This window comes from Lissotriton helveticus, chromosome 6, assembly GCF_964261635.1.
Source record: "Lissotriton helveticus chromosome 6, aLisHel1.1, whole genome shotgun sequence".
In the NCBI taxonomy this organism is placed as follows: Eukaryota; Metazoa; Chordata; class Amphibia; order Caudata; family Salamandridae; genus Lissotriton; species Lissotriton helveticus.
The window spans coordinates 33272437-33299235 of NC_136067.1; the positions used below are offsets into that span (position 1 = coordinate 33272437).

Here is a 26799-nt window from a genome sequence, read left to right on the forward strand (position 1 = left end):
GGTACTTTCTTCAAGTCAAAGCATTTGCACTGAATAACAAATTGGGCGGCCAACTCAAGTTCATCATTGTGTGTAGCAATATCCCAACGTGGTCGCCATTTTCATCATTGTGTGTAGCAATATCCCAACGTGGTCGCCAATGGACAGTAATCCACATGCGCGTGAAGCGTAGACCAAAAGCTGCTCTGAGGTGTCTTGCTGCACCAGGCAGGAGGCAGAGAACAACTGAACATGTCTGTCGAGTGAACAGTTCAAGAACTCATCAGCTGACTGGTCACATTGGTGCCTCTCTCCTCTCTCACACATTAGAGATGTGTAAACAACATTGTGCCCCACCTGAGTCTGGAGTTATATGAAGGTATATGGTTTAACTTAAATCTATACAACCTGGAAGCATGGAGGGGGTGATAATAGAGATACTATATGTGAAGGTGAGCTATGACCTGGTGGGGACACTCAGGGGCTGCAGCGGAAACAATGAAGCGGATCTGGGCTGAAAGGAACCGATAGGCCACATGACTGCAGGAGACAAAGGTCTGTGAGATGTGATCGGCTTCGTGGCCCTAACAGTGATCATCAATGTCTGTGCATCTGTAGCGAAGTGACTAATGTGCCCCAAACTACGGACAGCGCTGGCGCTGCCCCAACATACAGCAGTGTAAACACAGCCTCAGAGGGATGTACGTCATTACTACGCATGCTTTTACAACGCATGCCTTTATCACGCAGGTTTTACAACGCAAGTCGTTACAACGACTTGCGTTGGGGGGCGCTGGATAGTGAATAGTTTAATTTACTATTCGAACTCAGGTCCCCGTGGATAGTAGGGAAGGTTTTGTATAGTAAATTAAACTATTTCCTATCCTACAGCGCCCCCAGCGCAAGTCGTTGTAACGACTTGCGTTGTAAAAGTTGCATGGTAAAGGTACTACGTGGTAAAAGTTGCGTTGTAAACGCTGTTCCCCCCACAGAAGGATCATTTGTGCCCTGTTAACGAGAGTAGAAACACATCCAGGAGACATTGCTGAGACATGTGTAGCTTTCATTTACTGTTTTGAAGCTTCTGCACTGTTTCCTTTAGATTTGGTGTCATTAGCTTGTATTTCCTACTAACCTTACACTCCCTGTGATTTCTTTTTTTATTAATTGTATTAACCATTGACCTTAAAGCATCCAAACCTCTCCCAAGTCCTGTGTGCAGAGCTCTATCCCATGTCCTCATACGACTGTTCGATGCCATGGTCCCGTTGGTGACATCACATTCACCATCCCAGCTTCTGCTCTAGAACCGCAGGCACCCTCCTCCTCTCACCTGGGACTCCAGGACGGAAGGAGCAACCCTTGTGCGGAGGAAGCAGTGGCGACCATCAATGTCTGACCTTGTAGCCTACAAGTCACCAGACCGCCATCGTAAGCAAAGGCCGCTGTTGTACTCTTTCACCAAAGCGGTAAGTGTGCAAACAGTGGCCATGATCCAAGCATGTATGAAGCACCTCTAGTCTTTCTTCCGGAAGAACCTTTTAAAGACAGACTTGTTCTTCGGAGGCGTGAGGGCGCCCAGGTTCCTTCCGGGAAGGTCTTCCGCCTGCCAGCCCAGCTGGTGAAGCTGCTCCCTCTGCACACTCGAGTCCTTGCTGGCCAAGGAGTGGCGCCGAGCTCTCTGCAATGGCGACGACTGGTCTCCGATGTACAATGTGACTGAGAAGCTGCCCCCGGCCTCAAAGGCTTCTGCGGGCAGTGACACCGGGGTGACCTTCTGGTACGTGGCTGAAAGAGAGAAAGGCGTAATTGTAATGACTGACTATGTGTTTGAGCTTTACCCCTGTCTTTTCAGTAACAGAGTAAACATCTCCACTCATGGGCTCAGAGCTGCATGAAAAGATGGCTGTAGGTGGTGATGGCTGATGGTGGTAAGGCCTGGTGGTGGTGGTGATGGCTGGTGGTGGTGATGGTTGGTGGTGGTAGGGATGGCTGCTGGTGGTGGTGATGGTTGGTGGTTGTGGTAATGGCTGGTGGTGGAGGTGGTGGTGACAACTGGTGGTGGTGATGGCTGGTGGTGGTGGTGGCTCGTGTGTGGTGGTGGGTGAAGGTAAAGGTGGTGGTAGCTGGTGGTGGTGATGGCTGGTGGTGGAGGAGACGTTGGTGATGGTTGGTGGTGGTAGTGATAGCTGGTGGTGGTGGTGATGGGTGGAGGGAGAGGCGGTGGTGGTGATGATGGTTGTTGGTGGTGACAGCTGGTAGTGGTGGAGGTGGTGGTGACTGCTAGTAGTGGTGGGGCTGGTGGTGACGGCTGGTGGTGGAGGAGGTGGTGGTGCTGGCTGGTGGTGATAGTGATGACTGGTGGTGGTGATGATTAGTGGTGGTGGTGGGGAAGGCTGGTGGTGGTGGGTGAAGGTAGTGGTGGTGGTGGCTGGTGGTGGTGGCTCGTGGGTGGTGGTGGTGGGTGGTGAGTGGAGGTGGTGTGTTGATGTCTATTGTTTATTGCTGTTTGGTAGGGTGACATTAGCAAAGCATCTGTTGAGTGTGCGGTTCAGGACAGGTTGGTGCGGCGTAGTGTGGAGTGAGCACAACTCTGGGAAGAGTAGCCTTCATGCCTGAGGTCCATCAGCAGAGCTGTCTGTGGATCCTAGAAGTTGAAAAGAAGCGAGTGCTCTTGGTTTAGAATGAGCGGTTTCGTTAGAGCTATGCGTGGTCTCGATGTCAGGATACTGTGGGTTGGCGCTTCTCAGAATAGGGGTGCACTGGTAGCCTGTGAGGTGACCGCAATACTGGAAAAGTAAAGGGGGTTGAAGGTCAAGATTAAGGTATAGAGGCAATGCTGTGTGGGTGTTAGTAGTGGATGGGATGGTGCTGGTGGGAAGGGTGGAGGCACTTCAGAAGAGCTGTGTGTGGTTCAGGAGAGCTGTGTGTGGTTCGGAACAGCTGTGTGTGGTGCAGGTGAGCTGCGTGTGCTTCAGATGAGCTGTGTGTGGTTCAAAAGAGCGGAGTGTGATTTAGAAGAGCTGTGTGCGCTTCAAAAGAGCGGAGTGTGCTTTAGAAGAGCTGTGTGTTCTTCAGAAGAGCTGCATGTGCTTCAGAGGAGCTGTGTGTGCTTCAGAGGAGCTGTATGTACTTCAGAAGAGCTATGTGTGCCTCAGAGGAGCTGTGTGTGCTTCAGAAGAGCTGTATGTACTTCAGAAGAGCTATGTGTGCCTCAGAGGAGCTGTGTGTGCTTCAGAAGAGCTGTATGTACTTCAGAAGAGCTATGTGTGCCTCAGAGGAGCTGTGTGTGCTTCAGAAGAGCTGTATGTACTTCAGAAGAGCTATGTGTGCCTCAGAGGAGCTGTGTGTGCTTCAGAAGAGCTGTGTGTGCTTCAGAAGAGCTGCGTGTGCTCCAGGGGAGCTGTGTGTGCTTCAGAGGAGCTGTATGTACTTCAGAGGAGCTATGTGTGCCTCAGAGGAGCTGTGTGTGGTCCACAAAATCTGTGTGTGTGGGTGGGTCTCAGCAGTGGTGTAGCAGGAGGTGCTGAAGCTGAGGAATGAGATATATGAATTGGGCTGAGGTAGGAGGTTGATGCTCCAACCAACCATGGGGGACACTTAAGGCCAATGGAAGAGCCGGTGCTGTATCCCTCTCCCAAGTTGACGTCATCACTCATGTTACACAAATGATGGGTGCAGAGGTTGCAAAGGGCCAGGGCATTTGGCACTACCTGAAGTGAACGAGCGGGACCGCCTCTGGTTCGCGACCAATGCAGGGTCATCGTCTTCATGCCAGCCACTGTGATGCAGCCTCGGAGACCCCACTGGTGCCCACTGGCAAAGTCTTCGCCCCACAGCATCCTGGACAGACCTGTGGTCATCTGCATTTTAATAGGAAATAAAGTCCTGTAAGTTGAAGGCAAAACAGATGCGACCATCATACACTCATATTGAACCATTACACTACTGACTCCCTCCTCTATGCAGCCAGGCTAACAAAGGTCGAACAGGAGAACTTATCGAACCAGCGTTCTGCAAACTGGGGTCTCCAGCCTACTCATAGCAAGGGTAACATTGGCTGTACCAGAGACGTTCAAGAACCAGCGTTCCACAAGCGAAGGTCTCACTCCTTGCCAAAGCCGGGCTAGCATTGGTTGCACCAGACACCTTCATAAACCAGCGTTCCACAAACAAAGGTCTCAATCCTCACCAAAGCCAAGCTAGCATTGGTTGCACCAGACACCTTCATAAACCAGCATTACACAAACAAAGATCGCACTCTTCGCCAAAGCCAAGCTAGCATTGGTTGCAGCAGACACCTCCAAAAACCAGCGTTCCACAAACGAAGGTCTCGCTCCTCGCCAAAGCCAGGCTAGCATTGGTTGCACCAGACACCTACTTAAACCAACGTTCCACAAACAAAGGTCTCATTCCTCACCAAAGCCAAGCTAGCATTGGTTGCAACAGACACCTTCGTAAATCAGCGTTCCACAAACAAAGGTTGCACTCCTCGCCAAGCTGCATTGGTTGTACCAGACACTTTCATAAACGAGCATTCCACAAACAAAGGTCTTGCTCCTCGCCAAAGCAAAGTTAGCATTGCTTACACCATACACCTTCATAAACCAGCGTTCCACAAACAAAGGTCGCACTCCGCGCCAAAGCCAAGCTAGCATTGGTTTCACCAGACACCTTTACAAACCAGCGTTCCACAAACAAAGATCGCACCCCTCGCCAAAGCCAAGCTAGCATTGGTTGCACCAGACACCTACATAAACCAACGTTCCACAAATAAAGGTCGCACTCCTCACCAAAGCCAAGCTAGCATTGGTTGCACCAGACACCTACTTAAACCAGCATTTCACAAACAAAGGTCTCAATCCTCACCAAAGCCAAGCTAGCATTGGTTGCACCAGACACCTACCTAAACCAGCGTTCCACAAACAAAAGTCGCACTCCTCACCAAAGCCAAGCTAGCATTGGTTGCATCAGATACCTACATAAACCAGCATTCCACAAACAAAGGTCGCACTCCTCGCCAAAGCCAAGCTAGCATTGGTTGCACCAGACACCTTCATAAACCAGAGATCCACAAACAAAGATCGCACTCCTCGCCAAAGCCAAGCTAGCATTGGTTGCACCAGACACCTACATAAACCAGCATTCCACAAACAAAGGTCTCCATCCTCACCAAAGCCAAGCTAGCATTGGTTACACCATACACCTTCATAAACCAGCGTTCCACAAACAAAGGTCGCACTGCTCGCCAAAGCCAAGCTAGGATTGGTTGCACCAGACACCTTTATAAACAGACGTTCCACAAACCACTGTCTCTCCTCTTAAAACCTGAACTAACCATGATCGCAGTTAAGACCATTATAAACCAATAAACCATACACAGAGGTCTCACTGGCACAAAAATCCAACCTTACAATGATTCTAGTTGACATTTATGTAAGCCAATGTTTCATAAGCAAAAGTCTCCCTTTTCCTCAAAGCCAAGCCAACATTGGTACCTTTGGAAACCTTCATAAACCAGCATTCCACAAACAAAGGTCCCAACCCTCTTCAAAGCCAACTAACAATGATCTACAAAACACATTCATAAGCCAATTTTCCTCAGGTCAAGGTCTCGCTCCTCCCCACAGCCACGCTAACAGTGGTTGCACTGGAGATCTTCATAAGTCAGGATTTCATAAACAAAGGCCTCCCTCCTCTCCAAAGACAATTTAACAACAGCCACATTTAAGCCCGTCTTACTCCGTCATCCCATTAAGTTAGGTCACCCTACTCCCAAAAGCCAAGCTAATGAAGGTTGTGCTGAAGACCACCAACAACAACCAACACGACACAAGCTGGGCCACATCTGCCCAGAGACGGTGCCAGGGCCATCGTCAGGAGGCCACTGCAGCTTGCAACACCCATCGCCCCCGCCAGCACTGCCAGTGACACTAACAACACAACTACTAACCAGCACACTCCTGCAAGTGTGACTATTCCAGGCCTCAAGGCTATACTAGCTTGGGTGTCAGGCTTTAGTCACATTTAATGTATATTGAATTAATAAACAATTGTTGCTGTGCTAATTTCTAGATTAGAAAAACAGTGCCCCCATGTGGCAGTCTGTGTTAAGTGCTGGTGTTGACAATTAAATGCCGGTGCCGAGCATTGGAAACCACATGCACAAATTAAGTACTGGTGTGAACCTCAAGAGTGTCACAGGCAGGTGGATATGACTGGAAGGCGACACGAGCAGAACTGACTTCTCGTTCTCTTGTCTCTTCGCCGGTCCCACCAGGTTGTTGTTCGTGCGCTCACCTCTTTTTAAGGACGTGGGTTCCGGTCTCCCTGAGGGCCACTGCAGCCGGGCGCTCGGCCTGCTCACGAACGAGACCTCCTTCAGTGGTGCTGAACTGGGCCGGACATACCCAGACAGGTGGGTGCAACTGGACCTGCCAGAACTGGTCACCCCAGCAGCCCTGGACAATGCGGAGAGATACAGAGAGCGCTGGTCACTAAGGCGCAGTGCACTGTGGAATTAACAGGGCCTGGCCACATATATTATTGTATTTTTTTATAAATTGTGGCTAAACATCAACAGATCAACATGAAACAGCAATTACACTGTAAGACCTGAGGGCCCGATTCACAGAACTAACTTAAGACAAAATCCTAAATTTACTACTTTTGGTATTCACAGAAGTTAGGATTTTGTCTTAAGTCTGTCTTAAGATAAACTTGAGACAGACTTAAGACAAACTTAAGACAAAATCCTAACTCAAGTCTGTCTTAAGTCTGTCTTAAGACAAAATTAAGACAAAATCCTAACTTAAGTCTGTCTTAAGTCTGTCTTAAGACAAACTTAAGACAAAATCCTAACTTAAGTCTGTCTTAAGTCTGTCTTAAGACAGATTTAAGACAAAATCCTAACTTAAGTCTGTCTTAAGTCTGTCTTAAGACAAACTTAAGACAAAATCCTAACTTAAGTCTGTCTTAAGTCTGTCTTAAGACAAACTTAAGACAAAATTCTAACTTCTGTGAATACCAAAAGTAGTAAGTTTAGGATTGTGTCTTAAGTTAGTTCTGTGAATCGGACCCTTACTATTTAAAGAAATGTATTTTCTTAAAATTGTGCCCTGGTTTTGAAGAAAGGCATTAAAACCCCCAAAATTAAACATCAATCCACTTAAGAGTGTGACTTAAAAGAGATCCTCAATTTCTGGCCATTTTTACAATGTGTAAGGATGTGCAGCTGTTTATTTTTTAAGTTGTGTATTTATTAATGAATTTATTTATTGATTTACAAATTAAGTACTGACCCAAGGGCATCAGTGTGAGATGAAGCAATGATCCGATGGCAAGGCCTGCATCTGACTCAATCTCAGCAAACATATGGACTTGAAAAACATGAGGTATAATTTTTTTTTAGAGTTTTCAAGTCAATATTTTTTGCCACAAATAACCAGCAAGATGTCTATTTTTAAACCAAACTACAGCTGAGCTAGAGGCCTGAGGCTTGGTGTGAAACTGTGAAGAACCCCGGTAAGTCGTAAAGGTTAGCTAGAATGCTATTATATATATATAGGTAAATATATAATTAATATTAATGTACCTTATCATATACTAATGACACGTGCATGGCTATCAACTTGGTAGTGACTGCAAATCAACAGTGGTGCTGGAACAATTTTTAGAGTGGGTGCTGGCATCAATGCTATATCATTAAAGTCATGGGCCTTGTGCAAAATCCAAGCATCACACAAAGAGCAAGTGTAGAAAATGGGCCACGCCCACGCAGTAGGAGGGTGGCACGGGTGTAGTATGGAGTTCGTAGTACATTTTAAAGCACAGTGTCACAAATGTATTATTAACGCATAGTGCGTTAGTGCACTGTCATTTACAGCCCGCGCAGTTTCCAGTGAAATGGGCAGAAAACTATATAACGCGCATACTGTAATACATGGAAATCGGGTTTCAGCAAATACTTATCATTTACTCATCACCAACACAAGTGTCTTAATTTGTTTGATCCTATTGAAATCTTTGTTTCCTTCACACTTTTAAAATAAAATGTGCCTCATATGTGCTTTCCTAATGATTGATAAATGTTGAAATATGTTCATTTACACGTACTTAAATGTTGTTGTGTTAGAATTAAACTAACATCTAACAGCCTTTCCTTTCACAATCCCTGTGCCCCCAAGAAGATTGTTACATAATTCATTTACAAACTCCTCTCAATCTGCAGTCAGAGTAAGAAAAGGAAACATCAATCTCCATGTTAAAAGAATAAGCATCATTGGTATTTTGAAGCAGTTCGCAAATAAGCTAGGGGACAGGCCAGTAGACATCCTGATTGATATATATAGGGCTAAATGTGTATCGACAGCTCTGTATGGAGCTGGTATATGGGGGTGGCAAATTGCCATGAAATCCAAACAAAGGAAAATGGTTTCCTCTGCTACCTGCTCGCTGTTCCCCGTTCCACCTCCACTTATGTCTGTCATAAAGAATTAGCCTTGCCCTTTATCTCAGATCTAATTAAAATTAGCCCTATGTTGTTGTGGCACAAGATCTGGACTTCAACAGAAACTGTTTTTAACAGGGCGATCATTGCGGACTGTATTAAACTTGAAGGGTCCAAACAGATCCAGTGGCTCTCCTAGGTTCAGGATTTTTTTTTAAATATAGGGCGCCCTGAATTTTATAATTCACCTTCGTCATTGTCTTCAATCTCCAGAAAAGCATTGAAGGAAGCTTGTCTTGCCCTCCTGGAAGATCGACGCTGGTGTTTAGAGGGGAAAAAGGCTTCTGTTATTCATCATCAATTTTTGTTGCATAGCTCTGGGCTACAGCTTTATTTGTCACCCGACCAGACAAGTTACAGCAGAATGTTTTTGGCCCGTCTGAGAACTGGAAGCTTTTTTAGGATGTTAACTTTTCCTAACCCAAATGATTGGTCGTCACAATTAACCACCTGTCCGTGTGATGTTTCTTCCACCCAATCAATCATACATTGTGTTTTGTTCTGTAGATTCTATGAGTGGGGGCGGAAAAGATATCTATTACCTCTTCTTAAAGCCTGAAACTTGAGACAATGCAGACCAGCATTATTTAAATTACTCACCTTGTCTGATGAAATGACTATTATTGCTGTGTCTAGGTACCTGAAATTTGCGATCAGATGCAGATGCACTATGGTTTAATTGTAACCCTATATGAAATGTAATGATTGCTGTTATTTTATCTTAGCATCCTTTGGGAAAGGGGTGAGCCGAATTATGTTTTGTATATACTTTTTTAAATATTATTTGTAACTGTTCCATTGGATGTATTCATTTTTTATCTGCTTGTATGATTTTAATGTAAAATCGAATAAAGCTATCTTTGATATTGAATAAGCATCAATTTGTCATAAGACAGCCTGACATTTGACCTCTGGCTTTGAATGCACATCACATATGGCAACAGGACAAAAACAGGCCTCTTTATTGAATGGCCTCTTTATTGCTCATTCATCTTATGAACTCCAGCATGGTTATTCCAGGGGTGCAGCAGCCCCACTCCCCTGCTCCCCTATTTCCAGCGCCTCTGGTGAGACATGAGCAGACAAGCAGCCTCGAGCACAGAACTGAGAGCCAATGCTAAAGAAATCCACTCAAATGCAGTGTGCGGTGTAAGTCACAAAATAGGCAGCAGGTGGCGCCGCAGGATTAAAAATCGCCGCAGAGACCGTGGAAATCATTTGCTGTCCTTTCATGACTTGAGAAAGTTCCAAACCAGGCTGCTAGACTTGCATGAGACTTGGGGCCACATGTATCAACAACCTGATTTGCGATTCCCAAATAGCAATTTTTTAGAAATCGTTATTTGCGAATCGCAATTAAGGAATACTTTCCATTTCATTTCTATGGGCCAATAGGCCCATAGGAATAAATGGGAAGTTACTCTCAATTTGCGATTCGCAATTTGAGAATCGCAAATTGAGAATAATTTCAAGGGTGCAGGGGTGTCCAAAGGACACCCTGTTGCACCCCTGAAATATGCATGGGTGCACATGTGGCACACATACATGCCCTAAGGGCATGTATGTGCCTCACATGGCACTTAGAAAAATGCAATAATTAGTGGTGGGAGATGCACACCTTATTCAACAATTTATGCAAGAAACTTTTTTTGAAAAACACTTAAACACAAGCGTGCTGCGGAGGATAACGCAATGTCCAAATTGCGGTAAAGAAACATATGTAACAAACAACAACAAGCGAACCTGCTGCGCCTCTGCGCACTGTTGCTGATCCAGAGTGGATCCCTAAATCCAATTACTTTCAATGAAAATAAAAATGTTTTAGACGACACAAAAAGCTGCGTTTCATATGTATATTTTATAGATGTACATAAATGCACTGATTTAATCTCAGTATCACTATAACATGATCAATACATGTAGATATATAAATTCATTTGTTCGTGTGAACATAAACAAAACATTTAATTGTAAGGTAAATAATACATTCCTTAAATTTCGCTTAGCGGGTTTGCCCTGCCCAATGCATTTCGGGCCCCCAGGCCCTTCTTCAGGGGCAGTACCTACAAACAAGATGAACAAAATACATGATAATCCTGTGATAAAAAAACTACTCTAAACCTTCAATGAACAAGATAATAGACTTGCCACTTTGTGGATCAACTATTCATGATAATGTTTGAACACACATAATTATTTCAGTATGACAGAAAAAATAAATAGACTTACATGGATTATAGTAATGCGTTGTGATACAAATAATTATGGAACCCGGTCTGGGTTGATGTTAATCAGACTGTGAGGAATCTCGGTATTCTCTGAAAACGAGAATGAAAATGAAAATGAAAAAAACGTAAGATATATGCAAAAATATGTGCGTGTGCTAGAAAGGTAACAGAGAAAATTCTGCTTACATTTACACAGCGAGGGTGGACATGAGGAACCTGTCGGTTAACGCAAGTACTGTGAAGACGGCGGAGGTGTGGCGGCGGTGCGCCTGTTAGTCATCGAAACCGTCCCAATCTAAAAAACGGAAGAATAGTATAAACAAAACTCCGCGCCGGGTGCACAGATAGATATCACCACGTATTGTCAAGGATCAAAATGAAAAATACAATGCATCGCCTCAATGCTGGTGGCTGATGACACAGCCAAGATTGTAACTGTGCGAACTAACCTCGTTGTGCTAGTGCGTTCTGTGACATCAACGAACCTCCAATATGTGCATCCAAGAAACCAACCAGGGAAGTTAGCCTGTAACAAATAAAGCACCTTCCATGAAAGCGGGTCTACTGCGCTATGCGGTACACATCTAACAAGACGCGGTCCCGGTTACCTCTCAATTCCTGAATACGTTCCAACACAGCTAACGGCCCTCCGTCCAAGCAACCCCGAGTGGCGGCGGTGATTACGATTTCAATGCAGGACGCGACGGCTTTATATGATGACGTCGGGTAAAGCGCTAAACATAAACAACGGACCAAAAGGCGGTCCGGGCCAGAAATAAGAATGAAAATAGACGACTGAGCTCACGATTCAAATGGAAAAAACGAAGAATAATGTGTGGTAGTTAAAAATGTGTGAAGGGAAAGAAGGAGCATACCGGTTTCCAACACATAAAAATACTGACATAGTTGATTAATGCAGTGATATAAACAGTAAACAACATGACGAATTCCTAACAAGTCCTGCAGCGTAGAACATAAGTGCAATGTCATAGAAAACAACTTAAGTCCGCTCTGTCATTGATCCCAGACGGATCTTGAGTATTAAGACGTTTGATCCAAAAGATCTCCCTCTGTAACAAAGTTTTGTTATGATTTCTTCCTGGGGTGGGTTTCACCATTTCCAATACCTGGAACTTCATCTGTGCAATCGTGTGCTTATTTAGGTCCCAATGGGTCGCCAGAATACTGTTGGGATTTTTATTACGAATTGTACTTTTGTGCTCTGAGATGCGGGTCTTAATTTTTCTCTCTGTTTTGCCCACATACAGCAAGCCACATGGGCACTTAATGGCATATATCACACTAGAGGAATTACAATCTGCACTGATCTTAGTGGGAATCAATTCTCCTGTGTGTGGATGTCTCACCGTGCTTGTTACCATTACATTGTTGCAATGTACACAGTTGGTACATTTACGCATTCCTTTGAACACAGTGGTTTCAGATGTCACTTTGGGTTTGATTAATTCCCTGATGTTCTGCGATCTCCTGTAGGCAAAAATAGGTCTGTTCCTGAATAACTCCTTGAAATCCGTCTCATCGCTGAGCAGGTCCCAATGACGATTGATGATCTTTTTTATATTTAGTGAGCTTGTGGAATATTTGCTGACAAATACCTGCCGTTGGCGTGGTTCTTTAGTACTTTTTCTCAACAAGCTTTCCCTCGAGACATTGTCAGTTTTGGTTCTGGCTGTTTCTAGTATGTCAACAGGATATTTCTTTGATAGATATTTTGAAGTTATTGTTTTGAGATTTGTTTGCAAAGTCTCCTCTTGTGAACAGATCCTTTTTGCTCGAAGCATTAAAGAATACGGCAGATTATCAATGAGTTTCTTTGAATGAAAACTGTTATATTGTAATGCTGTGTTCTTGTCTGTGTCTTTATGATACACTTCAGTTTCCAAAGTGTTGTTCTCGATTTTAACCATCACATCCAGAAATGGAATCATAGTCTCACTGATATGGTGTGTAAATTGTAAGCTCTCATCATATTGATTGATTTGTAGGATCTTTTGTTCCAACATGGTTCTGGAGTTGTTCCATATCAAAAAGATGTCATCTATATAGCGACAGTACATGGTCGTATTCTCCATCCAATCTTTGTCAGTCATCAAAAATGTCTCTTCAAATCTCGCCATATAGGTATTCGCATATGCTGGGGCCCCAGAAAAACCCATGGAGGTCCCCTTGTTCTGCAGAAAGAAAGCATCATTCCACTTAAAATAACTGTGTCTTAGACTGAAATGCAAAAGTTCTAGCAAAAAAACTTTATTCACTGGCAGATCATCCTGTTTGAGTAGAGCCCATTCTACAGCCTCTATTCCAGCATCGTGCGGAATTGAGGTGTAGAGGGCTCTGACGTCTAAAGTGCACAGCAGCATGTTGGGGCGAATGGTTACTTGCATAAGTTTTTGCAAAAAATGAGTGGTGTCTTTCGTGTAGGAATACCATGCCTGTACAAAAGGTTGAAGAAAACGATCTATAAACTGTCCCAGTGGTTCGAAAATGGTCCCACACCCAGTGACAATTGGGCGAAATGGTGGATTGGAAAGATTTTTATGGACTTTCGGCAGCATATAGATTCCTGGCTGCTTCGGATATGGTGTTGTGAGGAACTGGCGGGTTTTGGTATTTATCCATTTCATTTCTTCCGCTTGGTCCAAAATGATCTCCAAGGTAGATTTGAGTTCTTTTATTGGATCACAATCAAGTTTCAAATATGTGTCGGTGTCAGATACATGCTCCTCTACCTTTGATACATAATATGATCGATCCATGACCACAATAGCGCCGCCTTTGTCGGCTTGTTGGATATGAATTTCAGAATTTTCCGCCAATCCTTTCAATATCATCTTTTCAAATTTTGACAGATTCCAATAGCATTTTTTCTTGGTGTTGATTTTTTTCAAGTCTTTCAATACGAGATTCTCAAAAGCATCCAGTATTTTGTGAGAAGTTGGTGCTTGAAAGGTAGATTTGGGTTTAAATTGGAGATACTCTGCGGGTTGTGATTCAGTGGTTTGATCAGAGAAATTCAAGAAGAAATATTTCAAACGGATTGATCTCATGAACTTAAATAAATCAATTTCCATCTCTAACATGGTGGTTTGATAGGTTGGCACAAAATTAAAGCCCTTATTCAAAACCTGTTGTTGCTGGTTTGAGAGTTGTTGGCTGGAAATGTTTATGATCAAGTTGGACGGGTACTCCGCAAGTTTGGTTTGGTTACCTCTTTTGCTTCTCCTTGTTTTCCTTTGGGTTTGCCTGGTGGTTGTGTTGTGTCCGCGTCCTGGGCGGAAAAAGACGTCTTGGAGGTAGAAGCCCCTGATGTGGTCAGCGTTTCTTTCTCTCCTGCTCCAGTTTCAACAACTATTGGTGGGGGTCTATTTACATTAGTGTCACCTTCAGATGCCATGCTTTCTTGTGAGGAGGTATTGGTGGTTCTTTTTGTGAATGTTCTCCTCTGGGCATAGACCTCTGCCCACGTGTACACTTCGTTAAGCTTGTAGTCCAAAGTGTCACGTTTGTATTTCCTAAGTTTACCCTCTTGTATCTCCTTAGTGTGTTTGTCCATCCTCGCATTCATCTCCTCCAGAAATTTTGACCAGTCCTCTGCATCCATTCTGGATTCAAGATTGGTTTCAATTGTAGCTATCTCCTCTGTAATCTCTTTAATAACTACTGCCAGCTCTTCTACCAGTAATAGGATAAGGTCAAGGGAACACTTATTAAGAACTGCGTACCAGCGGTCCATAAAATCTTTCTTCATATGAAATCTGAAGAGCATGGGTTTGATTGGCATCCTTAAACCTCTTGGAATTCTCTTTGCGCGATGATATTGCACCAATGTAGACGCATGCAGGCGTTGGTTTAGTTGTCTCTTTGTTAAAAACTCAAGTTGCTTTAACTGCTGCGGCAAGCTGCTTCCTTGTGGCGACCCATTGGGACCCATTGGGACCTAAATAAGCACACGATTGCACAGATGAAGTTCCAGGTATTGGAAATGGTGAAACCCACCCCAGGAAGAAATCACAACAAAACTTTGTTACAGAGGGAGATCTTTTGGATCAAACGTCTTAATACTCAAGATCCGTCTGGGATCAATGACAGAGCGGACTTAAGTTGTTTTCTATGACATTGCACTTATGTTCTACGCTGCAGGACTTGTTAGGAATTCGTCATGTTGTTTACTGTTTATATCACTGCATTAATCAACTATGTCAGAATTTTTATGTGTTGGAAACCGGTATGCTCCTTCTTTCCCTTCACACATTTTTAACTACCACACATTATTCTTCGTTTTTTCCATTTGAATCGTGAGCTCAGTCGTCTATTTTCATTCTTATTTCTGGCCCGGACCGCCTTTTGGTCCGTTGTTTATGTTTAGCGCTTTACCCGACGTCATCATATAAAGCCGTCGCGTCCTGCATTGAAATCGTAATCACCGCCGCCACTCGGGGTTGCTTGGACGGAGGGCCGTTAGCTGTGTTGGAACGTATTCAGGAATTGAGAGGTAACCGGGACCGCGTCTTGTTAGATGTGTACCGCATAGCGCAGTAGACCCGCTTTCATGGAAGGTGCTTTATTTGTTACAGGCTAACTTCCCTGGTTGGTTTCTTGGATGCACATATTGGAGGTTCGTTGATGTCACAGAACGCACTAGCACAACGAGGTTAGTTCGCACAGTTACAATCTTGGCTGTGTCATCAGCCACCAGCATTGAGGCGATGCATTGTATTTTTCATTTTGATCCTTGACAATACGTGGTGATATCTATCTGTGCACCCGGCGCGGAGTTTTGTTTATACTATTCTTCCGTTTTTTAGATTGGGACGGTTTCGATGACTAACAGGCGCACCGCCGCCACACCTCCGCCGTCTTCACAGTACTTGCGTTAACCGACAGGTTCCTCATGTCCACCCTCGCTGTGTAAATGTAAGCAGAATTTTCTCTGTTACCTTTCTAGCACACGCACATATTTTTGCATATATCTTACGTTTTTTTCATTTTCATTTTCATTCTCGTTTTCAGAGAATACCGAGATTCCTCACAGTCTGATTAACATCAACCCAGACCGGGTTCCATAATTATTTGTATCACAACGCATTACTATAATCCATGTAAGTCTATTTATTTTTTCTGTCATACTGAAATAATTATGTGTGTTCAAACATTATCATGAATAGTTGATCCACAAAGTGGCAAGTCTATTATCTTGTTCATTGAAGGTTTAGAGTAGTTTTTTTATCACAGGATTATCATGTATTTTGTTCATCTTGTTTGTAGGTACCGCCCCTGAAGAAGGGCCTGGGGGCCCGAAATGCATTGGGCAGGGCAAACCCGCTAAGCGAAATTTAAGGAATGTATTATTTACCTTACAATTAAATGTTTTGTTTATGTTCACACGAACAAATGAATTTATATATCTACATGTATTGATCATGTTATAGTGATACTGAGATTAAATCAGTGCATTTATGTACATCTATAAAATATACATATGAAACGCAGCTTTTTGTGTCGTCTAAAACATTTTTATTTTCATTGAAAGTAATTGGATTTAGGGATCCACTCTGGATCAGCAACAGTGCGCAGAGGCGCAGCAGGTTCGCTTGTTGTTGTTTGTTACATATGTTTCTTTACCGCAATTTGGACATTGCGTTATCCTCCGCAGCACGCTTGTGTTTAAGTGTTTTTCAAAAAAAGTTTCTTGCATAAATTGTTGAATAAGGTGTGCATCTCCCACCACTAATTATTGTTTTGTACCCTGTCCACAGGGAGGTAGCACCCGTTGATTGAAAAAATGTCTTCTTTTGATGCCATCACAGGCTTAACTGACAATCGAGCCAGTACTTTGGCTTATACTAATGATCAAGCAGCAGAAATTTATTCATTAATTCAAGATGTTAAATCCTTCAATGTACAAGGAAGCAGCTTGCCGCAGCAGTTAAAGCAACTTGAGTTTTTAACAAAGAGACAACTAAACCAACGCCTGCATGCGTCTACATTGGTGCAATATCATCGCGCAAAGAGAATTCCAAGAGGTTTAAGGATGCCAATCAAACCCATGCTCTTCAGATTTCATATGAAGAAAGATTTTATGGACCGCTGGTACGCAGTTCTTAATAAGTGTTCCCTTGACCTTATCCTATTACTGGTAGAAGAGCTGGCAGTAGTTATTAAAGAGATTACAGAGGAGATAGCTACAATTGAAACCAATCTTGAATCCAGAATGGATGCAGAGGACTGGTCAAAATTTCTGGAGGAGATGAATGCGAGGATGGACAAACACACTAAGGAGATACAAGAGGGTAAACTTAGGAAATACAAACGTGACACTTTGGACTACAAGCTTAACGAAGTGTACACGTGGGCAGAGGTCTATGCCCAGAGGAGAACATTCACAAAAAGAACCACCAATACCTCCTCACAAGAAAGCATGGCATCTGAAGGTGACACTAATGTAAATAGACCCCCACCAATAGTTGTTGAAACTGGAGCAGGAGAGAAAGAAACGCTGACCACATCAGGGGCTTCTACCTCCAAGACGTCTTTTTCCGCCCAGGACGCGGACACAACACAACCACCAGGCAAACCCAAAGGAAAACAAGGAGAAGCAAAAGAGGTAACCAAACCAAACTTGCGGAGTACCCGTCCAACTTGATCATAAACATTTCCAGCCAACAACTCTCAAACCAGCAACAACAGGTTTTGAATAAGGGCTTTAATTTTGTGCCAACCTATCAAACCACCATGTTAGAGATGGAAATTGATTTATTTAAGTTCATGAGATCAATCCGTTTGAAATATTTCTTCTTGAATTTCTCTGATCAAACCACTGAATCACAACCCGCAGAGTATCTCCAATTTAAACCCAAATCTACCTTTCAAGCACCAACTTCTCACAAAATACTGGATGCTTTTGAGAATCTCGTATTGAAAGACTTGAAAAAAATCAACACCAAGAAAAAATGCTATTGGAATCTGTCAAAATTTGAAAAGATGATATTGAAAGGATTGGCGGAAAATTCTGAAATTCATATCCAACAAGCCGACAAAGGCGGCGCTATTGTGGTCATGGATCGATCATATTATGTATCAAAGGTAGAGGAGCATGTATCTGACACCGACACATATTTGAAACTTGATTGTGATCCAATCTGCGAATTTCGGCATTTGCGAATGCAATTTGGCTTGATACATATGGCCCTTGAAGTCATGTAATATTTATGTTTAAAATCAGAATTACAAGTGCTAGCCATGGAAGCTTCAAACCGGGACTGGAAAAGCTTTGTGTTTGTGCGAGGGCGCACCCGAGCTGGACTGGGGGTCATTTCGACCTCCTAAATATGAAACCCGAAAGAAAACACTTAGGGTCACACTCACTTTTGCAGCTTCCTTCCGATATTCACACTGAGCTGTCATTTATAAGAGAAAACATTACGCAAGGAAATAACTCCTTTGCGTCCCCCTTGCTTTGGAGAAGCCCAACAGGAGACAGGTGTTCTGTTCTGGGCCCTAGGCCCGCAGGATGTAGGAATGCCAACACGGACACAGCGAATATGGTACTGTGAACCAGCCCCGAGCACGTGCACTCGGGCTCTTTTATTCGCAGGGTCACCTGACTGGTGACGCCCCTGTTGCATGGGTGAGGGGGGGTGTGTGTGTGGGCCAGCCCTCGATTCTGCGCCTGTGCGGCCGTTTTAATGAGTGGGCGGGTTCATGACGGCCTCCAGCCGTCAGCAGCACACGAGCACTGTGATGCATGACGGACGGGGGCCGTCATCAGCATGGAAGGGGTTAAAACAAAAAACAACAAACAAGAGTCCAACCTATGGGAAGGAATGAGAAAGCAGCTAAAAATAACTGAGGCCTCACAGTTCAGAGATGTGGCTCGCAGGACAGAGGTGGACAGGGGCAGCTGGGAGCACCGGACATCTTGGCACAGGTTCATACTTTAAGCAGGCCTATCTGGACACGAACACGCTGCTGATGAAGTGTGGACCTTGGCGCCAGTTAAATGATAGTCCACCTATGTGGTGTTAGTCGGTCCAGCGTACTCTTGTTGTGAGGCAACTAGGATGTATGTCGTTACAACGCATGCTTTTTCCACGCATGTCTTTACAACGCAGGTTTTACAACGCAAGTCGTTACAACAACTTGCGCTGGGGGGTGCTGGATAGTGGAATAGTTTAATTTACTATTCCAACTCCAGTCCCCGTGGATAGTAGGGAAGGTTTTGGATAGTAAATTAAACTATTCCCTATCCTACAGCGCCCTCCAGCGCAAGTCGTTGTAACGACTTGCGTTGTTATACCTGCATTGTAAAGGCACTACGTGGAAAAAGTTTCGTTGTAAAGAATGTTTCCCGGCAACTAGCGCCTTATTGTTCAAAATAGCTGCCTAGGTGGAGTCCATTGTAAACACCTGACGATGATGTAACTTGATCCCTTGTCGACAGTCTTAGCATTCTGTGACCTGTTGGATTCTCGGTTGTATGGCCTGGCTGCTTCCTGGAATCCATTAATGGGGTAAAGTAAAGTCCACCTCTCACGCTCGGGGAGGCCCCTTGGATGAGTTGCTACTGGACTGCATATGGGCTCTGACTCTGGAGCCACCGCCTCGTCACTCGTGCAAACTTCAGGGTGGACGTGTCCTGGTCAGAACATGCTCTCGCTACCAGGATCAGAATGTTCGCCAGGTAAGCAAACGGTCACTATGTCTTCAGATCGTCACTCTGTATGGCAATGGTGAAGGACTCGTCATGGTACATTATGCTCCAGGGATGGGAGTGATACACATAACAAATGATGGAGTGGGTGTCATGAGACGACTGAACAACAGGTGGTGATGACTGGCAGTGAGAAGGGGTGACTGGTGAACCTTTGCCGTCATGATATTCGTTGTACACTTGGTGCAACTCTTATTTGGCATGTGTGTAAACAAACAGGGATGCCCTTTCCTTTAAGCAGCCAGTGACAGGTGGCTGGACGGTCACTGCGAATAATGATGTCACCGCACCCCAGTGGCTGTCGTATATCAGAATGTGCATTCAGGTGATCATACGAGTACTCGTTCTGATCCCCTTTTGCTGACTTCTACTGCGCACCAGTTGTCGTCTGCTTTCCTGGGATAGGATTGTCACCCACCTATCTCTCCACTCCTTTTCTTCTATCTCTCAAGAGTGGCGAAAAACCACGCAACGCATGTTCCGTCTGTACATGCTCTGAAATGTGACGAAAGGCCACTCAATGCAGGTCGCTTCTTGCTGCAGTGGTGTCTTGCTGCAGTGGCATTTTGCTGCAGTAGTGGCAGCTCGCCACTTGGAGTGCGGGAATCTCCTCATGCCTGTTACGGACCGATGCACACCAAGTCTTAACCTCATCACTGCGGCACGAATTCCGCCGCAGTGCTGACATTCAAATCGCGGGCGTGATCATGACGGCTGCCGGCCGTCATCAGCACACGCCCGCCGTGACTCATGACGGCCGGGAGCCGTCATGAGCATCAAAGAGGTTAAGGAAGTATTGGAAGCACTCTCTGAACGGCCTCTGGCCCACTGCTGGGCGATGTTGGTGCGGGTAGGGTGACTACGATCTATCTTCTTCCTGCGTTCTGCCCACACGGGCCCCTCTCTACCCTTGGTGCCTTGCAGATGGCGGGTAATCTCCAGTCCGCCTACTCTTCGCTGATGGGCATTGCTCTTGCACCTTGAGATTGCGCTGTCACTCCGTTGGCTCCTGCCTTGGTTTCTGCATGCTTGGCAGGGTTGGTAACTCCTTGTAAAATCCTTCTCGACAGTACTGGGGCAGCTGGCCGGCACGCATTCCTCCATGTAGCCATTCACTGTCCATGCGCAGCAGTGCGTAGACGCTCAGTCTGTCGCGTGCATTGAGCGTAGTGGCTGCTCCTCTCTTGGATGTCCTGCGATGCAGCCTAGCCCTGTCCATGAAGGTACTGGTTCTCGTGCACGTTGTTGGACAGGCCCCATGAAGGGCTCGCTCCCTCCCCGCAGGACAGGGCCCGGGCCACCGTCAGCACCATTGCCCGGCCCGGCCGCCATCTTGGACACGGCACCACGCGGCCGCGCGGCCTCAGCCCGACCCCAACCCTGGGCCTGGCCAGGCCCCGACATCCCGGCACCACCCTCCACCCAGGAGGTGAACGGCCCACTTGGCACGTCAATGGGAGTACGAAGTGTCGATGGCTCTCCCCCGCCAGGTGCCGAGCACCCCCAGCCTCCTCGGGCGCTGGCTCCACCCCCCTGCTGGGTGTCTGGACTCCCTCATCCCAGACCTCCCGACCTCCAAGAGCGAGGGTCCGGACATCAAAGGGCGCCAGACCTATAACTGAGGCAGCCCCAGGGCAGGAAGGCAGTTGTATCCTGGAGTCGAGAGACACCGCGACAAACTCATCCTTGACGGACTGTTGGCGCTGCCACAGCCCTGCCTTGTGAACTATTGTCCGGCCTGCTGGCGCTGCCGCGGCCCTCTGCAACCTTCATCCTCGTGGGACCTGCTGGCGCTGCCGCGGCCCTCTGCAACCTGCATTCTCGTGGGACCTGCTGGCGCTGCCGCGCCCCGTTGTAACCTTCATCCTCGTGGGACCTGCTGGCGCTGCCGCGGCCCGTTGCAACCTGCATTCTCGTGGGACCTGCTGGCGCTGCCGTGGCCCGTTGTAACCTTCATCCTCGTTGGGACCTGCTGGCGCTGCCGCGGCCCGTTGCCACCTACGACCTCTTCGGGACCTGCCGGCGCTGCCGCGGTCTGACCCCTCCGAACACCGAGCTCGAGGATTGTGAGCTATCACCGTTACACACCCGTACCCGTGGGTACCAAGACTGTCCCGCTACCCCCTTCCCTTACTAGAGACTAGAATTGAGAGGATCATCGTGTCCTGACCGCCTTGTATCGTACCACTCTACTACCAGAAGTGCCTATAAAAGGTGTTACCCTAATCTTTGTGTGGTGTCCATCTGTGGGGGGGAAGTTACCTGTCTGTGCGATCACTGTGCTCGGCCGACCCTCCAGGTCCCCGTCTAACATTGGTGGCTAGCGGCGCGATCCGAACCAACGCGTACCGTACAGACAGTAACTCACCCTACGACTAAAACCACAATGACGACCAAAGAGAGCGGATCGGCGGAGAAGTTCCAGATGGAAATGCTGGAAGAATACAACCACCGAGAGCTCAAACAATTTTGCATGGACTTAGGCATTGCTACCACCGGGCTAAGCACAAAAGAAGACTTCAAAAACGCTCTAGAGGCCTGGACAGAGACAAATACCGCAACCCCCCGGGACCCCGCAGCCCCGGAAGTCAACACCACCCGGACGGAGGAACGGAGAATAGGCCCCTCCCATGAAGAGATCCAGGAGCGGGAAAAAAATAGATTACACGAGTTAGACTTGGCACGACTCAGATTAGACGGAGAATTGAAACTGGCGGAACAAAAAATAAACTTAGAACACTTACGGCTCAGAGAAGAGCGAGAGGAAAAACAGAGACAGAGAGACCTCGAAGAAAAAAGACTGGCATACGAGCACGAGTGCAAACTAGCGGAGATAGAAATACGCAAACTGAACAAAAACCCAGGGGTGCCCGAGCAACCGCACTCCCCGGGTCCTACCGAGCAGAAGGTCCACATCCCCAAGGATGTGGTCCGAGAATATCACCGGAACGACGACATACAGCAGTGGTTCAAGGCCTATGAGATTGCCATGACCGCCCACCGGGTCGCTCGAAGTGACTGGGGAGCCGGTCTATGGGGGAGATTCGTCAATGAGGGTCGTGATGCCCTGCTGCAGCTTCCGGACCATCAAATGACGTCCTATGACCACATGAAGGCCGCCCTCCTCAGTCGATATGGACTTACACCCGAAATGTACCGCCAGAGGTTCCGCAACTGCACCCGGATCCCAGGTACGACGTGGGTGGAATACGTGAACTATTTCAGCCGAGCCTGCGAGGGGTGGATCAAGGGTAACAACGTAACCACTTACGAACAACTCTTCAATCTCATTGTGTGGGAGCACCTCTCCAACAACTGCTTTGTCGAGCTCAGGCAGCACCTCCTCGACAGTAAATTGACTGAACCCCGGCAGCTCGCCACCGAGGCTGACCGGTGGGAGAGCACCCGAGTGGCCCGGAGTGGGCCGAATGAGCAGAACAGAACCAACCAAGGTCACCATCGTCCCCGAGGAGGAGGAGGAGGCCCGGGCCGGGGCAGAGACGCCGCCCCGGCCGCACCCACTAACGCCACCCCGGCCCCAGCAGGCCGGGGAAACCCCCCGATGCGCCCGGGGTTCCGAGCTAACGTGACGTGTCATCGATGCCAGCGAGTCGGCCACTATGCCAGTGACCCGACCTGCCCGAAGAACCAGGCCCCCGGGCCCCGCCAGATGGCGGCCGCCGCCCTGGGAGAAGAACAAGTCTCCGAAGACACGGAGACCTATGAGTCGGAGCAGTTCGAGTGGGAACCCGCCGCCATGACCCTGGCATGCCTGGGAGGAAGAGACATGGTCCCGCGGACTCCCCTGCCCGCCAACACTCGGAAGTACAGCCAATGGGTGAGCATCAATGGGCGCAAGGCCGAGGCCCTGCGTGACACCGGGGCCAGTGTGACAGCCGTCCGCTGTCACCTGGTGACCCCAGAACAAATCCTACCAAACGTACTTTGCCCCGTCCGATCGGCAGATAACTCGGAGAGCCTGTGTCGGATGGCCTGCGTCCCCTTCGAATGGGGAGGAGTGTCCGGCATGCTGAAAGTAACTGTCCGTGACGATGCCCCCGTAGACTGCCTCCTGGGGAACGATCTCGAGAGCTCCCCGTGGGCCGCTGTGGAAAGAAGAGAGCATCTGGGGATGTTGGGTCTCCCGGACTGGGCATGCGTAACCACCCGGTCCATGGCCACCCGCACCATCCCTAGACCAGAAGAACCAGAATGGGCAACACCTCCGCCCTCGATCACTCCAGAAGAAGACTTCCTCCAGACCGACCACCCGGACCCCACCCCAGAGGGGTCCACACAGCCCCCCGAGCTTCCCGACCTGGCTCAGTGGCGTCAAGAAGGGGGGCCCACCCAGGAACAATTCCGGCAGGAGCAAAAGACCTGCCCCTCCCTCGAGGGATTGCGACAGCAAGCGCTCGCCCAGAGCCAAGGAGACACCACCGGGGCCCACTGGGTTTATTGGGACAATGATCTCTTGTACAGCGAACAGAAAATCGCAGAACTGGGGGCCGGGCGAGTGCTGGTGGTGCCTCTCCACTTCAGAGACTTCCTGTTGAACCTAGCCCATGATGTCCCCCTGGCCGGGCACCTGGGCCAAGACAAGACCTACCACCGCCTGGTGACTCACTTTTTTTGGCCCAAAATGAGGAATGACGTATCCAACCATTGCCGGTCCTGCCCGACCTGCCAGGCCAGTGGGAAGAGCGGCCGCAAACTCAAGGCACCCCTACAACCATTCCCCGTGGTGACCACCCCGTTCGAAAGGGTGGGAATAGACATTGTGGGGCCCCTGGACCCCCGAACAGCACAGGGACATCGCTTCATCCTGGTCCTGGTGGATCACGCTACCCGCTATCCTGAGGCGGTCCCCCTTCGTACGATAACAGCCCCAGTAGTGGGTCGAGCCTTGATGGGGATCTTCTCTTGAGTGGGCTTCCCCCGGGAAGTCGTCAGCGACAGGGGTACGAACTTTATCTCAAAATACATGAAGTCCCTCTGGCAACAGTGTGGGGTCACCTACCGATTCACGACCCCCTATCACCCTCAAGGGAACGGACTGGTTGAGCGGTTCAACCGCACGCTCAAAGGGATGATTGGGGGGTTGGAAGAGCCCCTCCGTCGCCAGTGGGATGTGCTACTACCGTGCCTTCTCTTTGCCTACCGAGAAGTCCCCCAGAAGTCCCTCGGCTTCAGCCCTTTCGAACTCTTGTATGGACACCCGGTGCGAGGCCCGCTCAGCCTAGTCAAAGAAGGCTGGGAAATGCCCCCTCTAAAGAACCCTCCAGATGTTTTCAAGTACCTCCTAACCCTCCGCAACCAGACCAGAAGGTTCAGAGAGATGGCAAAAGCAAACCTGGAGGCCAGTCAGGAGGACATGAAAAGGTGGTACGATCAAAATGCATCCTCCATCGAATTTGAACCCGGCCAACAAGTGTGGGTAATGTCTCCCACCGAACCATGCGCCCTGCAAGACAAATGGACGGGGCCCCTCAAAGTAATCGAGCGCAAGAGCCCTGTCACCTATCTCATCGATATGGAATCTTCCCGAAACCCTCTCCGGGTCCTCCACGCTAATAGACTGCAACCCCACTTTGTACGCTCCGAACTCAGCCTCCTGATGGCAACCGACAATGGAACCGAGGAGGACTCCGAACCCCTCCCTGACCTCCTACGGTCACGGGAGAAGGACGGCTCCGTGGACGGGGTCCGACTCTCGGAGGCCCTCACCCTGGAACAGCGCCAAGGCTGCCGAGTCCTCCTGCTACAGTTCTCCACCCTGTTCTCCCTCACCCCAGGGGTCACCCCCTGGTGCTTACACGACGTGGACACTGGAGACAGTCCCCCTATCCACCATCGGGCCTACCGCGTACCAGACCGGGTACGGGCCTGCATCCAAGAGGAGGTGGCCAAGATGCTCACACTCGGGATCATCGAGCCCTCAGACAGCCCCTGGGCCAGCCCAGTGGTACTGGTCCCCAAAGCGGCCGCCCCCGGCGCCACGCCGGAGCTCCGGTTCTGCGTCGACTACCGGGGCTTGAATGCGGTCACCAGAACAGACGCACACCCCATCCCCCGAGCAGATGAACTAATCGACCGCATGGGAGCTGCCCGCTACCTCAGCATCTTCGACCTGACAGCGGGCTACTGGCAGATCGGTCTCACACCCCGGGCCCAAGAACGATCTGCATTCTCTACCCCTGACGGCCACTATCACTTCAAGGTCATGCCATTCGGCATGAAGAATGCCCCAGCAACATTTCAGCGGCTAGTAAACCAGGTCCTGACAGGACTCGAAGGATTCAGCGCCGCCTACCTGGACGATATCGCTGTGTACAGCCACCACTGGTCCGACCACCTCCACCACCTCCGAGAGGTGCTACAGGCCCTCCAACGAGCTGGCCTCACGATCAAGGCCAGCAAATGCCAAATTGGCCAGGGGTCCGTGACCTATCTCGGGCACCAGGTGGGAAGCGGTCTGGTGGCCCCTCTGCAACTCAAGATCGCTGCCATCCAGTCGTGGCAGTCCCCCATCACCCAGACCGAGGTCCGCGCCTTCTTGGGACTCACAGGCTACTACCGACGGTTCGTGAGGGACTATGGCAGCATCGTAGGGCCCCTCACGGAACTCACCTCCAAAAACCAACCAAAGAAGGTCAACTGGACCCCAGACTGTCAAGCGGCCTTCGAGAAGCTGAAGGCCGCCATGTGCTCCGCCCCGGTGCTCCAGGCCCCCGACTACAGTCGGGAATTTATCGTCCAAACAGATGCCTCCGACCATGGCGTTGGGGCAGTCCTTTCCCAGCTGAACCCCGAAGGACTTGACCAGCCAGTGGCTTTCATCAGCAGACGGCTCCTGGCCCGAGAACGACGCTGGAGCACCATCGAGAGGGAGGCCTTCGCCGTGGTGTGGGCCCTCAAAAAGCTCCGGCCTTATCTCTTCGGCACCCACTTCCGGGTCCAGACCGATCATCGACCCCTGCAATGGCTCATGCAGATGCGGGGGGAAAACCCGAAACTACTACGTTGGTCCATCTCCCTGCAGGGGATGGACTTCACTGTGGAACATCGACCCGGCCAAGACCACGCCAACGCGGATGGCCTGTCCCGCTTTTTCCGCCTCGACGAGGAAAGTCCCCAAGAAGATGGGTGACTCTCCCCGCCTTCAGCTGGGGGGGACGCATGTTGGACAGGCCCCATGAAGGGCTCGCTCCCTCCCCGCAGGACAGGGCCCGGGCCACCGTCAGCACCATTGCCCGGCCCGGCCGCCATCTTGGACACGGCACCACGCGGCCGCGCGGCCTCAGCCCGACCCCAACCCTGGGCCTGGCCAGGCCCCGACATCCCGGCACCAC

The 26799-nt window shown here is 48.4% G+C and overlaps 1 protein-coding gene across 1 annotated transcript in view; it reads right to left on the reverse strand.

Annotated features, from left to right (window-relative positions):
- Positions 1 to 1018: 1018 nt before the first annotated feature.
- Positions 1019 to 26799, reverse strand: part of LOC144762155 (uncharacterized) — a 269735-nt gene continuing 243954 nt past the window's right edge. The window contains exons 31-33 of the mRNA XM_078647312.1: positions 6280 to 6440; positions 3693 to 3842; positions 1019 to 1767 (exon numbers count right to left, since the gene is read on the reverse strand). Of these exons, the coding sequence (XP_078503438.1) occupies positions 1496 to 1767; positions 3693 to 3842; positions 6280 to 6440 (583 nt within the window). The 3' untranslated portion in view covers positions 1019 to 1495. The remainder of the gene's footprint in view (positions 1768 to 3692; positions 3843 to 6279; positions 6441 to 26799) is intronic.